The sequence below is a fragment of the Ctenopharyngodon idella genome, chromosome 3 (genome assembly GCF_019924925.1).
Source record: "Ctenopharyngodon idella isolate HZGC_01 chromosome 3, HZGC01, whole genome shotgun sequence".
In the NCBI taxonomy this organism is placed as follows: Eukaryota; Metazoa; Chordata; class Actinopteri; order Cypriniformes; family Xenocyprididae; genus Ctenopharyngodon; species Ctenopharyngodon idella.
In genome coordinates, this window is record NC_067222.1 from 29,419,608 (window position 1) to 29,433,648 (window position 14,041).

The following is a 14,041-nucleotide window of genomic DNA, read 5'->3' on the forward strand; positions in this document are numbered from 1 at the left end:
GTCCTTTTATAATTCCTTGTCTAAAGGTTTTGAACTTGCTCCTCTGACGTGTAGTATTGCGTCATTCACTAAGCGGCTGTTTGGGACGGGTGCGCGCACTCTTCGCGCATCTCGCCACATTAGCTGAAGCATCTACGCTTTCGCTGTGGAGCTGCAGCAGACGGTTGATTTTTACAATTGAAAATCCGCTCCTTCTGGTCCAAAACGATATCTTGTATCTTACAAGTCTACCTCTGGTAAAACGGCGTTGAGACCCGCTCAGTCCTCCACTGCAGCAGATTGCCTTCATGATGTCATCGTATTATCATACGGGGAAAGAGGTGGATATGGCGGCGATGACGGAACCGCTCTGCTTGGAAAGAGGTATTTTACTTAGTCGTGTTTATTATATCCCAACAGACCTGTAGTATTTGGAAAATGCTATGGCAGATGGCTTAACCAATGAACGGACAGGTTTTTGTGCCTGTTAATCAGGCAGCATTAGTGGCCACTGAGTAGTGCCCATAATGTGAATGAGTCAATGTGGTAGTGTTTGATTTATGCTTGAAATGTATTAAAATCGATTCATTTACAAGTAAATGTCATATCTGTGCATATGGAAGCACATGGCAGGAAGTATTTTTGCCTATGTTCCCCGCTTTAATTGGCATCCGTGATCATATTTACGTTGTATAGGGGTGTATGGTCTCTTCTATACTGGATCTTCCAGCATTAATTTGTGCCTCTTTTTTGATTAACAAAAAAATACAGTGAGTTATCGACGGCGGGCGTCTTTAGTCATTTTATTAAAAAGTGCCCTTAAAGCATCATTCTAAAATATGGTGCTTTAAAAATAAAAAGTCAGCAGATTTATAGTTTCATAACCAGAAATGTCAATGACTGGTTGGCATTCCATCCCAGGATAACTTTGTTAGCAAGTCAGTTTTTTTAAATGTGTATTTCTATAATGTTTTATTTTTCTCCAGATGTTTGCAGGGTGATAGAACTGTTGGACAGGCTTCAAAGAAGCGGTGAGCTTCCTCCTCCCAAACTTCAGGCTCTACAGAGAGTTCTACAGAGCAAGTTCTGTGCTGCCATCAGAGAGGTAAAGCTACTTCAGTCTTTCAAACATGAGGTTGCTTGGCTTATTTGCTTCTATTAATAACTATTTCCTGGCTTCCCTTGCTTTCAGTTGGAACAAATTGCCTTCATAAAAAAAGACAGTGAGAAATATTTACTAATTTTTACCTTTTTCTTGTGCTGAATTCACAGAACACTAATGCAACATAAATAGCTAGGTATAAAATTAAGGTTAGACAGAATTTTGTCCTTTTCCACCTCCTCACGTATATGGTCGTTTCTCATAGAAAGAATTGTGCTGCACTGTTCCTCCTCCTGAATGACTCACTTTCCTGTCTCTTTGAGACTGCATCTCACTTCAGCCTCCATATCTCACTCCTTGACTTGTGGTAATTGGTTCCTATGGCAGGAAGCCAGTCTGTTCACAATCTATGCACGACAATAAAACGGATTTACTAATGTCAGACTTATTTAGTTTTCACATGTCCTTCAGGTGTCCTGCTCTTTGCGTATCTGAGAGAGAAATGTTATAAGACAAGGTTTTGATCAGTATATCTGCATTGCTTGATTTCTCCCACTAAAATTTGCCTACTAATTCACAAATTTTACATAGTATTTACTGATAAAACTTAGCAATTTCATTATTACATGGCTCTTGATTCTGGTTGTTCATTAATAGTATTCAGCTGTCAAATATTCTTCTGTCAGCACTAAACTGTGTAACTGACTATTGTTTCAAGAAACTGATTTCCTACATACTCAAAAATAAAGGTTCTTTATTGGCATCAATGGTTCCATGAACATTTAACAATTATGGAATCTTTCCGTTCCACAAAAGGTTCTTTATAGTGAGAAAAAATATTCTTCAGATTATTAAAATGTTCTTAACGCTAAGCAAAAAAATGGTTCCTTTAAGAACTGTTCACTGAATGATTCTTCTATGGCGTCGCTGTGAAAACCCTCTTTAGGAACCTTTATTTTTATGTCTCTCATATCACCCTGATGTCATTTTCCTAAAAAAAAATTAAATAAAGCTAAAATCAATTTGTCCATTTATTTATTTGGTAATCATCAGCCATGTAATAAGCTAAATAATGGACAGTCACATGGTCATTGTCACAAAATAAACCCCCACTGGATGATCAGGATCCTGTTGTGAAGCAGAAAGGTTTGTGGGATACTTTGGGGGTTTATTTTGCCATTGTGACCAGCTTGATTGTACATTATCACCTCTAATAAAGTCATTAACAATCATTATTTAATCTTTAACCACACCAGTAGTTTGTGTACGTTCCACTATGTATGCACATGAAAATATGAATCGAAGTTTCAGGACATTTTTGGTTTTTTTTTTATTGTACATTAAAGGATTAGTTCACTTTCAAATGAAAATTAGCCCAAGCTTTACTCACCCTCAAGCCATTCTAGGTGTATATGACTTTCTTCTTTCTGATGAACACAGTCAGAGAAATATTAATAAATATCCTGATGCATCCGAGCTTTATAATAGCAGTGAACGATACCAACGAGTATGAGCTGAAGAAAGTGCATCCATCCACATCCATCCATCATAAACATACTCCACATGGCTCCGAGGGGTTAATAAAGGCCTTCTGAAGCGATGTGTTTGTGTGTTAAAAAAAAAAAAAAAAATCCATATTTAACAAGTTATGAAGTAAAATATCTAGCTTCTGCCAGACCGCCTTCCATATTCAAATTATAAAGAAAGTGTAGAACTCTTGAAGTTCCAAAAGCTTACGCTGCGTCCTACGCCTTCCCTATTCAACTTACGGAAAAAACTCACGCAATGCTAGTTTACACTTTCTTTGTAAGTTGAATACGGAAGGCGGTCTGGCAGAAGCTAGATATTTTACTTCATAACTTGTTAAATATGGATATTTTTTTTTTACACAAACGCATCGCTTCACTTCAGAAGAACTTTATTAACTCCACGGAGCCGTGCGGAGAATGTTTATAATGGACGAATGTGGATGGAAGCACTTTCTTCAGCTCATACTCGTTGATCCCACTCAATGCCATTATAAACTCGTTGATCCCACTCACTGCCTTGGATGCGCCAGGATATTTATTAATATTTCTCTGATTGTGTTCATCAGAAAGAATAAAGTCATATACACCTAGGATGGCTTGAGGGTGAGTAAAGCTTGGGCTAATTTTCATTTGAAAGTGAACTAATCCTTTAATGATCTACAAAGCAAGCTACAGTACAAATACTTTCTCACTATGTAGTTGAAATGTCATGATTGGCCCTCTCTTAGGTCTACGAGCAGCTTTATGATACATTGGATATTGTAGGTGGGCCTGAGGTCCGAGCACAAGCCACTGCCAAGGTAACTTTTTTTTTTTTTTTTTTTTCTGCCACTATGTTAATCAAGAATGATCATACACTGAAGGAAACGCTTATTTGATCTCTTTTTCCAGGCCACAGTAGCAGCATTTGCTGCCAGTGAAGGTCACGCACACCCAAGAGTGGTTGAACTCCCTAAAACAGACGAGGGGCTCGGGTTCAACATCATGGGGGGGAAAGAACAAAACTCTCCCATCTACATATCCAGGGTCATCCCAGGAGGTGTTGCTGACCGACAGGGTGGTCTGAAGAGAGGAGATCAACTGCTCTCTGTTAATGGAGTGGTATGTTTGGACAGTATGTTTTTGAGATGGATAATTTAGTAGTTATATTTCTGTATGTGACCATGACCTTGACTTCAAAAGCTGTGGTTTGCCACAATTACATGTTAATATGCTTGCAGTTGCAGACTTTAAAATGTCCTTTATTTCTTCATTGTGTGTAGAGTGTGGAGGGAGAACACCATGAGAAAGCTGTAGAGCTGCTAAAGGCAGCTCAGGGTTCAGTGAAACTGGTGGTGCGTTACACCCCTAAAGTCCTCGAAGAGATGGAAGCCAGGTTTGAGAAGATGAGAAGCGCCAGGAGACGCCAGCAACATACCAGCTACTCGTGAGTGTGACTTTATCACTTTCTTTTCCTTCACCCTCCTATTTCTTTGGTTCTTTACCTTTTTTTCATCTTCTCTCAGCCGATTAGTAATCACAAGACATTTTTGTTTCCTTTAAAAAATTGTAAACTACTGTTCAAAAGTTTGGGATTGGTAAGACTTTTAAATGTTTTTTGAAAGGAATCTCTGAGGCTCACCAAGGCTGCATTTATTCAATCAAAAATAGAGTAAAAAACGTAATATTGTCAAATATTATAATAATTTAAAATAACCTTTTTATTTTCATATATTTTAAAATGTAATTTATTCCTGTGATATTCCTTTGTTTTAACACCACGTTTTAAAATGAAAACGATCCTTGTCCATATTGGCTTTTCCACTTTGTTTCAGGAAAGATTTCCATCCACACTACATGACTGAAATGACTATTCATGCACATTGGGCATGCATGTAATGTAAACAGTTGCCGATTGCTCTAATAATAGCTTGCCTCTTGCGCATGTAGGCAGCTGCAGTATTATAAAATGCAGAGTTTAACTGCACACAGTGGCTGCTAAAAAGACAACAAAGCTTCTAGTTCCATCTCCATGTTATCGTTGAGGCTGGTCTGTTAATGAGCCGTTGTGAGAGACGGCTCTGGTCTGTTATTTTCATGTTCCAGTAGTGTAATGTGGGCTGCCACGCCTTGTCCTTTTGGTCCGTTTACACTGAAATGCAACCCTGGAGTTTTCCAACTAAAACGAGATCTGCAGCGTTTCCAAAGGTTCGAAAAATCAGGAGTAGTGTAGACGCCAGGCGTAACCATAGCAAAAGTTATGTGTTTTAAAACGAAAACGCACAAGTGTAAACGGGGCCTCAGTCTTCAGTGTCAAATGTTCCTTCTAATATTCTAATCCTAATCCTAATATTCTAATATATATAATGTGCTCAACATTTCTTATTATTATCATTGTTGAAAACAGTTGTGCTGCTTAAAGGGGTGGGGTATCACACACAGTTTCTGCTAATCTCATGTTAATCTTGAGTACCTATAGAGTAGTAGTGCATCCTTCATATCTCCGCAAAAAAGTCTTTAGTTTTATCATATTTATAAAAGATAGATACGCTGTACCGAGTCTTTTCGAAAAAAGCCGAGCTCTTGGAGGCGTGCTGATGCAGCTTTACTCACCACCCCTGCGATCTGCAAATCCAGCGCCGAACTGGGACTTGTTTACAAAGCATTCAACACCGAAAGTCCGGGAACAAACATACGTGTGCAACTCCGTTGCTGCCCCGGGAAAAACAAACTTCTTCCACTGTTCCCGTAACACTGGGTTCTTTGGGAAGCTGAAAAAAATAATCTTTAATTTTTTAAGTAATCTTTAAGTAATCTTTACCTCGCAACCAAAAACACACTCCTTTGGTGACAGGAGCTGCGTCTCATTTCGAAGGCTGCATCCTCCGGAGGTTGCATTTGAAGGCTGCATACATCAAGGATGTCTTGTTTAAGAAAAATAACCATAATAAAATTGACTGATATTCATTGTGAAGTGAAAAATACTGTAATTTCTTTCTTACTTTGCAATCTAATGTTTATTTTTCTTAAATGAGACTGATGTATGCAGCCTTCGAAGGGTGCAGCCCCTGAATTGGGACACAGCCATTGTTGAAAAATCTCTCGGCTTCCGTAACCCGAATGAAACGCGTTGATGGGCGTGCTCTTGCTCTTGCTCTGGGTGATGTGTGTGTGCACGCTTATCAGGGAGAAGTGCCTATACAAGGAATTCTGCACTTTATTACGTGATAAAGGACCATACTCTGAAAAAATTAGGCGAAACATGTCCACAACCAGAAGTAGTATATTTGGCGTCATACGTCCAACTTGTTTTGAAACTTTTGCCATGTTTAGCATGAGAATGCAACTCTTTAACAGTGTAAATAAGTCAGAATGCATGAAATAGCATTACATTCCCCCTTTAATATTTTTGTGGAGACTGTGATACTTTTTCCTCTGGATTCTTTGGTGAATAGAAAGTTCAAAAGAATGTCATTTATTTGAAATGGAAATCTTTTGTAACATTATAAACATAAAAATGTAATGCATCCTTGGTGAATGAAATTATTACCTTCTTTTAAAAAAAAAAAAAGTATTACTGACCCCAGACTTTTTAATGGTGGTGAATATCACATCACCATCAGTTTATTTATTTTTTATATTACAGTAGAGTAGACAATATGTATACAATAGACTGCTAAAATTAATACATTAAATAAAAAAATGTCTCGTCATCTGGCATGTTAAATGTTTTTAGTTAAATATGGGATATGCTATTGAACGTACAAGTAGCCTATCTGTATTTTGACATTTCCCCATCATTGTCTTTTCACCGACAGGTCTTTGGAGTCCAGGGGTTAACCAATCTTAACCTCTGACTTGGCTGCTGATCCATTCTCCCACCCTTTCTGCTCCTGTAGGATGACAGAAGACCCTGGGGAGATCAGTGTAGACTACCCTTAGATATTTATGTTAGTGGAACGATCTCAAAACATGTAGACCTCAAATATACTATTTTCCCTGGCCATGCAGAGGGAGAGACTGCATAGTGCATCTGGTCTGTCTTGAGTCTGATTTTCTATTGTATTCTTCTGTGGAACCTGCACCCTGTGATATGCTGGGTGGTTGTGTGTGTGTGTGTGTGTGTGTGTGTGTGTGTGTCTGTTAGCACAGAAGAGAGCTTTAACAATTGCCTGGAGAGTGCAAATAGCACGCAGTATGTGTACTTGTAGGACAAAATGTGTGTCTTTTGCTGTAGGTTTATTGAACTGAATGGCATGATGGTTCCTACTTAGACCATTATTCATTCACTCACTTATTGAGTCTGTTTCAGAAAACATGCATTGACAATAGAGTTAAAGCTATGCATCCCATTTACAGTATAAGTATTCTTGTATCATGTGTTCTGCTCTGAGAACTACATAACGAGGACAAACACTGTTATTGCAAAAGACACTTCCTGATTAAACTGATTGCTCTGTACTAAGCACGCCATACTCAAATAGGGTCATGAAAGTGTGCTGCTATGAGTGGCTTTGTGCTGCCAGTCATAGTGCCTATGTTCAATGCTTGAATTTTTGAGTTTATTTATATATTTATTCATACATTAAAATCAACAATGTAATTTAATAGTCTGGTGAGTTAATTTATGCCCACTGTCGGTTGTTTATAAGCATTAACTATGGTAATCACAATTTTGACAAAATATCATAGTTGGTTCAGGTTAAATTCAGGATTGCGGAGATCAAATGCAGCATAAGCTGAAAATATATTGGGGAGGAATTTTTCATATGGTAATGGGTAACTAATGAAAAAGATTAAAAATAATACTGCATCGTGACATTTTTATGACAATTAAGCAAATTTCCCTCAATTTCTCATCGTAGGCTCTATTCAGATGTTTTATTTTGGAGGTTTTTGCTCTATAAATACATAATTTAAATAATATACCATTTATTTTTTATTATTAAGAGTGAGCATTTGTTTTGCATGGTTTATGAAAATTGAACTAATTGTTGTGAAAAAAAGAAAAAACTTAATGGTCACAAAGTTTTTTTTTTTTTTTTTTTTTTTTTTTTTTGATTTTGGAGATGAAATTTGACTGGGACAGAACTTGTTTTAATATTTTATTAAATTCACCTCTGACGTTGTGAATGGCCCTACTGCAACCACTGTCAAAAAAAGAAAAGAAATATAAAATCTTCTTGCACCGCTCACCGTAGTAGCCTAATAATGACATAAATTACCATGGAATTTTACTAAAGTATTTTTTACTTTATTTTTATTGTTTCAGCTTTTTAACTATTTAGGTTAATGTTTCTTCGCACAATAATTTCTCTGACCTCTAGTGGCCGCGCGTTCGTTTCCATAGCAGCAGATAAACTAAACGGTCTCCATTCCTATGGATGGAAGCAGCATTATCTCTGACTAAACACATTTTCAGTAATATGTCACTTGTCTAATTTTCGACGGATAGGAGTTCCTGCATCTATTTGGTTGTTTATTTTCACTTTTGCGAAGGAGTGGATGAAGCAAATGGATAACCACAGACGAAAGGTCCAAACAAGCACAACCACTGGACATGTGTATTTGCAGCCTTCTCCGTTTTATTTAAAAACATGCAAGGTATGGTCACCAACTGTCGATATATTAAGATATACGAAAATGATTATGGTAACTAACCATAGTTACAGCAGTTGTTACAACAACTTATTTTAGAAACTTCTTTCACCAAAAACGAAACTGAACCAATGAATAACAAAGAAGTTCGTCTGTTTTTAATGACGCATAAATTAACTATATTTTTACGTTTAAAAACAATAATTATAAAGATACACTGTCAAAAACTATTAGAATGGTATTTTATGTACTGTATATGTGAAGTAACTAAAGAAACAAGATGTGTTACTAACAAATAAAGATACTTTCGACCATCTTCTTGTCACTGTCCCAGAATGCCCCTCTTCCTCCAGTCCTCCAGCGTCAGAACAGAGTCCCGGCCTCTGCTCACTTCTCTCTCACCTCACACTCTGAGCATGACAGAAAGCCACTAAATGGACCTCTGTATAATGAAATCCACTCTAAAGCCCCTCCACACTGGACCACACACTTCCTCAGTGAGCTGGCCCAGAGGTTGAGATATGTGTGTGTAAAAGAGAGTTTTTCTTTGGAGAATGTCCTTTTTGTTTTTGGAGCTGTATGTACAAGTCATTCATATGTGTTTGATCCTTCACAGCTCAGAGACCATCCAACAGTGCGAATGGTCTCTAACCCCATCAGTGAAATGCAGGACCAGTACAGAGGTCAGTTAGCAGCATGTGAACCTCTTGGTGAACACTATAGCAAGATACAGGTGAGATAAAGAAGCTGAACTTTATAGGCCCAGGTTAAGTTTCCACTTGTCCATCCCTATCTTTTAAAAAAAAAAAAAAAAAGACAAAATCTGGGTTACAGCAAAGCACTTAGTGATTTCTGTCAATCTGTAAACATTAAAATATTCACCATTTCAAAAGTATAGTCACAAGATGTAAACAATATGCATTGTAACATGATGTTAGTATAAAAACAATCACTTACTTACCTTTTCTGTGTAAAGTTGTATCCAATTTAACGCAAGGACTAAAATGCCTGTAAAAATGTCTCTTAGAACTGTACAGCTTAAATAATATGCAGGATATTAAATAATATAAACAGGAAACTTCTTTTATAAAATTTTGAAGCTTTTTTGCTTTTAATTCCTCCAAAATTTACCCCATTCACTTCCATTGTAAGTGCCCCATGAAATCGCAATTTTTGCTTTAAAGAAAACGAGTGATGATTTTTTGCTGTTTTTTTTTTTTTTTGTTAACACTTTACAATAAGGTTTCATTTGTTAACATTAGTTAACGTATCAACTAACATGAACTAACATTGAGCCAATACATTTTTTACTGTATTTACTAATCTTTGTTAATGTTAGTTAATAAAAATAGTCGTTCATTGTTTGTTCATGTTAGTTCACAGTGCATTAACTAATGTTAACAAATACAATTCTGTTTTTAATAATGTATTAGAAAATGTTGAAATGAACATTAACTAAGATTAATAAATGTAGTAAAAGTATTGTTCATTCTTAGTTCATGGTAACTGAAGTAGTTAACTAACGAAACCTTATGTGAAGTGTTATCGTTTTTTTTTGTTTTTGTTTTTTTTGATAATCAACATAAAAAATGCTGTTGAGTGAGCTTAAAGGGATAGTTCACCCAAAAATGGTAATTCTGGCATCATTTACTCCCCTTCATATTTTTCCAAACCTGTATGACTTCTTTCTTCTGCGAAACACAAAATAAATTTTTAAGAACCTTGGTAACCATTTTTGGTAATCTTTGATTTGATTGTATGGAGATAAAACACTGAAACATTTTTCAAAACATCATCTTCTGTGTTCCAATGAAGAAAGAAAGTCATATAGTTTTGGAACAAGATGACAAAATGTTGATTTCTGTCAGGACCACTATCGTCAAATATGACTGATAACTGCATAGAGTTTGTATTGGCAGTACGGTTGTGTTCTGGGCAAGAACTCCCTGCGCATCCATGCAGCCTAGCATGGATAAGAGCAGGGAGAGCAGCAATAACCCCCCCTAGGGTAAACAGAACTAACATATGCAGATATAATTAATGTCAATAATTTAACATGTACACATATTTCAAGAATTAGTCTGATTCAGGGGAATCATAAGGCCAATCCTGACTGAAGAGAGGAGGAGCTGGGGATGGAGGAGGGTAATTAGCTCCTGAGAAATGCAATAGCTGCTGATAATACTGAGAAGCTTATATATGAATGCCGTGATAGGCGCCGTATTCCTATAGGTAGACGTAAGTCACCTGGGAGTCAGCTGATGTGAGCTTGACTGACGTGATCTGCCAGAACTGACGCTAACACTTGATTTTTGGGTGAACTTTCCCTTTAACTTGTATTAAACCTAAGTGGAAAATAGGAATGTTTTTTTTTAAATGGTGTGGATAAGGGAATATCAAACATCAATATTAAAAAATGCTAATTCATGCAAAGTATATTAATAGATGACTCCCACAGCTCTCAGCACACCGCCAGCTGTTTTATCTCCGCCGGAGCTTCTGGGCTGATGGAATGAATCACACTTCTCTTGATTTTACTCAGGCACTGTACAGACAGCTGGAAACGACTCAGGCGTTCATGCAAGAACCAGTCCGCAGCACAACCAAGACCGACTTCAAGCGCTTTCACAGGTAACTCTCCACCACCAGAGGGCAGTGTGAATGTACTGGTGGATTAAATGCTAATTCCGAGATCTGAGGTCAGCAGTGGTGGCTTCTCAAAACTGATGATGGAGATCAAAGGGTTTGCAGATCTGATTCAATCTCAAGATGTAAGTGGAGGATAATGTACTATCTGAGTAATCTGCTTTCAGGATACCATTAGAGCAAAGCATCCATCGCAAGAACATCAGGGGTGATGTAAATCTTGTGATCTGGCCCATAGTGAATTAGTTAGAATTGTGGTGCACATAATACACTTTCGGTTTTCTAACTGATCAAAAATGCCTTCAAACATGGTCAGCTTAGCAAACCACATCTTCAGGGTCAGAACCGATCACAACACAGGTAAAATTCTGTCTTCTTTTACTCTCATGCTACATCAGATAGATGCTTTATTTTTCATGTTGGCTTGCTGCAGGGCAGATTGAAATGATTTAGTGAAGCATAGCTCATCTCACCTTCTGGCCTGGCCTCCTGAACCTTGTCAGCTCTTGATTGGTGGGCTGCACTCAAGGTCACAAACACATATTGACACTAATTCACACACCTCTTCACAGCAGGTTTATGTATGACAGTCTAACATCTGTGGAATGTCTCTGTTTGTGCATATTTTTTAGAACTGGTACATCTACTTTGCTGACTTCATAACTAAGAACAAATTGTTTTAAGAGCTCTTAAAGCTTCCTGTGTTTTAGGTTTTTTTTATTGAGGGAGCAGATATGGAGCATATACGAAGATGTTTCCTATGCTAAGGAATGAAGAGCTTTAGTCTCAGAGGACCCACAATCTCCCAAAAGTGTTTCTATTGACAAAGTAATATATGGGCTAAGTGAATGGTCAGCATAGTGATATGGCAAGAAGATAATGGACCTCAAAGCACTAGTGTGTGCATGCAATGTATTAATACTCTTCTGTGAGCCTTGTGCCTCCACTTTACCCACTAAATCATTTTCTCTTTCTTTTTCTTAGTCATTGATAATCCCCTTTTTCAGGTCAGATTTGTCTTCTCGCTCTGTCCTGGATGCTGCTACCTTTAATGGAAAACTTACCAAGAGCGGGGCTCACAGCCGACTTCCTGCTCACAAAGCTCCATCCACTTTATCATGTCAACCCCGGCTGCCTCGCCCACCTCTGCCTTTGCCCCACAGGGGCAAAAGCAGTCTGTATATGGACAGTTTTACGGTACCTGTGCCTCCCCCAACATCGCAAGCTGCTGATATTGCACAAAGCGGGATGAAATGGGAAGAAAATGGTGGTAGAGGTCTGTTACTGGACGTTTTAGGTGTTCCTAAAATGTATAGTACTGAAAATCAGACTTATGGAACAAATAAGATGTCTTTGGTATAAGAAAAGAGTTTGATTTCAGTTCGGCTGTAATTGATCTGAACTTCAAAAATGGTGTCATCAATATTTCTGTTCTTTTGTCATTCAGAGGGTCTGTAATAAATGGAGAATGAAACATGTTAGAAGTGATTGGTGGAAACATTATTGATTTATTGATCTGGAGTGTGTGGCTTTTGTGGGTATGTATTCTTTATCCTTAAAGGGATCATTCGCTCAAAAATGAAAATTCAAGATTATAGGAAGTATGCTAAAAATCCTGGAGGAAAAAAAAATGCAAGTAAAGAGGGAAGACCAGGGAGAGGCATAAATATTGCTGAGGAGGCAGCTGGCTGCACACCCAGACAACCCAAGAGGGTTGAACAGTAATGCATGCTTAAACACTCTCATGAAGAGAGACAAAAACAAAACAGAGAGTGTGGTAATGGGAAAAATATGTAGAATTGAGAAGAATATCGCAATTTAGTCCAAATTTTGTCCCACCCAGTTTCTTCCACCTACTTGCTCTTGCGACATCTCACTCTCCTCCCCCAGCTCTGCCTCCGGCAATGTGCCAGAGAGAGAGAGAGAGAGAGAGCATGACTGATTTAAGGCCATATATGGCAGCTAGATGAATAGAAAAATTAAGGAACAGGTGAAGGCAAAGATTATGAAGCGGAGGAGGCTAGATTTATCTTTTAGAGAACTATTAAAAGCAGATAAAATGGGTGAGGGATATTTAATGGTCATTAATAACATAAACATTATTGACCATGTCTAGACACCTATGACCTCTTATTGTCCTCAGGTAGTATTTTGATTTGAATATTCTAATCTAGCCTATAATATTTGATGCAAGCTATGTCAGAAGTTTCCGAATGTTAGTGTGTCCCTTCAGGATATATATATATATATATATTCAGTATCTGCCTACTTTGCCCTGCTTGCATTATTTGATTTTCTTGGATGTTGAATCTGTTTATGCAGAATTCTGAGACCTGGCCTGGTGCTTGTCCTAATTGGTGTAGCTTTGTTGTCTCTCTCACACAGAGACACAAATTGCACCATACTGTATTTTGGAACATCCATAAGAAGGAGACATATTTGTACAGAGTGACTGGAGATCAGGGTTACAGATTTATACCGGTAATTTACTTGTGTAATATTTCACATAAGCGCATTTTTAAACATTTTAAGTGCTCTAAGTAGCTAGCTAGCTAGCAACATGGATTGTAAACTTAATCGATTAATCTTCATTAATAACCCTTTTTTTTAATAATTCTACATGAAGTGGATTTTGTAATGTGTTCAATATTTTTAGTTTTTAAGGACTTAAAAAATCTTGTAAAAACGTAATTGGAATGCTGGAAATAGCGACAGGTTTGTTTCTTGGCGTGTATATGGTTAAATGGCACAGGGTGGGGTTTGGGGAGGGGGCACCAGCTGCCACCTTTCCCTTTAAAGAGCTGAAGGGAGGGAACAACGCAGAGGGATCCCATGTCACCATTAGATTAAGGACTAAATTGCATGGAAATACAGATTTACAAAACAAAAACATCGACAGAGAAAGAAGGGAGGGAAAAACGGACGGAAGAGATAAGGGAGGCAGCTTAAGGAATAACATTTCTAGTCGTGCCCGGCATGCTGCCTGTTCGGCATAAATAAATTCACACAGACCTCTCAGTCTGCAACTACAGACCTGGTTACGGTCTCTTTGACCCTGGACAACGGGAACAGGTGAAGATACGGAAGAAAGGATGATAAAACTAAGAAGAAAGGGATAGACTGTTGATGGAGTGAGTGCATGAAAATTAAAGAAATAGAGAGAGGTGTTTCCCCGCTGCTCGTTTCGCTTGGTTGGATAGGCTGTTTC

At 37.8% G+C, this 14,041-nt stretch overlaps 3 protein-coding genes across 6 annotated transcripts in view; all 3 read left to right on the top strand.

Moving 5' to 3' along the window:
- The first annotated feature begins 69 nt into the window (after positions 1 to 69).
- On the top strand, positions 70 to 7,197 carry lin7b (lin-7 homolog B (C. elegans)). The gene is made up of 6 exons (XM_051887784.1): positions 70 to 363; positions 966 to 1,084; positions 3,339 to 3,410; positions 3,502 to 3,711; positions 3,873 to 4,036; positions 6,408 to 7,197. The coding sequence occupies exons 1-6, from the start codon at positions 288 to 290 to the stop codon at positions 6,427 to 6,429; spliced, it is 663 nt and encodes a 220-aa protein (XP_051743744.1). The 5' UTR covers positions 70 to 287; the 3' UTR covers positions 6,430 to 7,197.
- A 151-nt stretch (positions 7,198 to 7,348) lies between these two features.
- Positions 7,349 to 13,436, top strand: zgc:193811 (uncharacterized protein LOC559801 homolog). Of its 3 annotated transcripts, none has more exons than XM_051887781.1 (5): positions 7,349 to 8,193; positions 8,522 to 8,710; positions 8,804 to 8,920; positions 10,730 to 10,818; positions 11,841 to 13,436. In XM_051887781.1, the coding sequence occupies exons 1-5, from the start codon at positions 8,095 to 8,097 to the stop codon at positions 12,193 to 12,195; spliced, it is 849 nt and encodes a 282-aa protein (XP_051743741.1). In that variant the 5' UTR covers positions 7,349 to 8,094; the 3' UTR covers positions 12,196 to 13,436. The 3 variants fall into 3 exon arrangements, with proteins under 3 accessions (XP_051743741.1, XP_051743742.1, XP_051743743.1); XM_051887782.1 differs by having other exon boundaries at positions 8,522 to 8,700; positions 8,803 to 8,920; XM_051887783.1 differs by lacking the exon at positions 8,522 to 8,710.
- Positions 13,437 to 13,668: 232 nt separating this feature from the next.
- The window catches only part of kcnc3a (potassium voltage-gated channel, Shaw-related subfamily, member 3a), a 73,897-nt gene continuing 73,524 nt past the window's right edge, over positions 13,669 to 14,041 (top strand). The window contains exon 1 of one of the 2 annotated variants that reach the window (XM_051887772.1): positions 13,669 to 13,964. In XM_051887772.1, the coding sequence (XP_051743732.1) occupies positions 13,960 to 13,964 (5 nt within the window). In that variant the 5' untranslated portion in view covers positions 13,669 to 13,959. The remainder of the gene's footprint in view (positions 13,965 to 14,041) is intronic. The other variant, XM_051887775.1, reaches the window with a different exon arrangement.

Excerpts from the sequence above, each read along its gene's own strand:
- zgc:193811 (XM_051887781.1), top strand. The coding sequence starts at position 8,095 with ATGAAGCAAATGGATAACCACAGACGAAAGGTCCAAACAAGCACAACC. Across the intron at positions 8,711-8,803 it reads TGGCCCAGAGGTTGAGATAT|CTCAGAGACCATCCAACAGT; the intron begins GTGTGTGTAAAA and ends GATCCTTCACAG. Across the intron at positions 8,921-10,729 it reads AACACTATAGCAAGATACAG|GCACTGTACAGACAGCTGGA; the intron begins GTGAGATAAAGA and ends GATTTTACTCAG.
- lin7b (XM_051887784.1), top strand. The coding sequence starts at position 288 with ATGATGTCATCGTATTATCATACGGGGAAAGAGGTGGATATGGCGGCG. Across the intron at positions 1,085-3,338 it reads TCTGTGCTGCCATCAGAGAG|GTCTACGAGCAGCTTTATGA; the intron begins GTAAAGCTACTT and ends GCCCTCTCTTAG. Across the intron at positions 4,037-6,407 it reads CAGCAACATACCAGCTACTC|GTCTTTGGAGTCCAGGGGTT; the intron begins GTGAGTGTGACT and ends TTTCACCGACAG.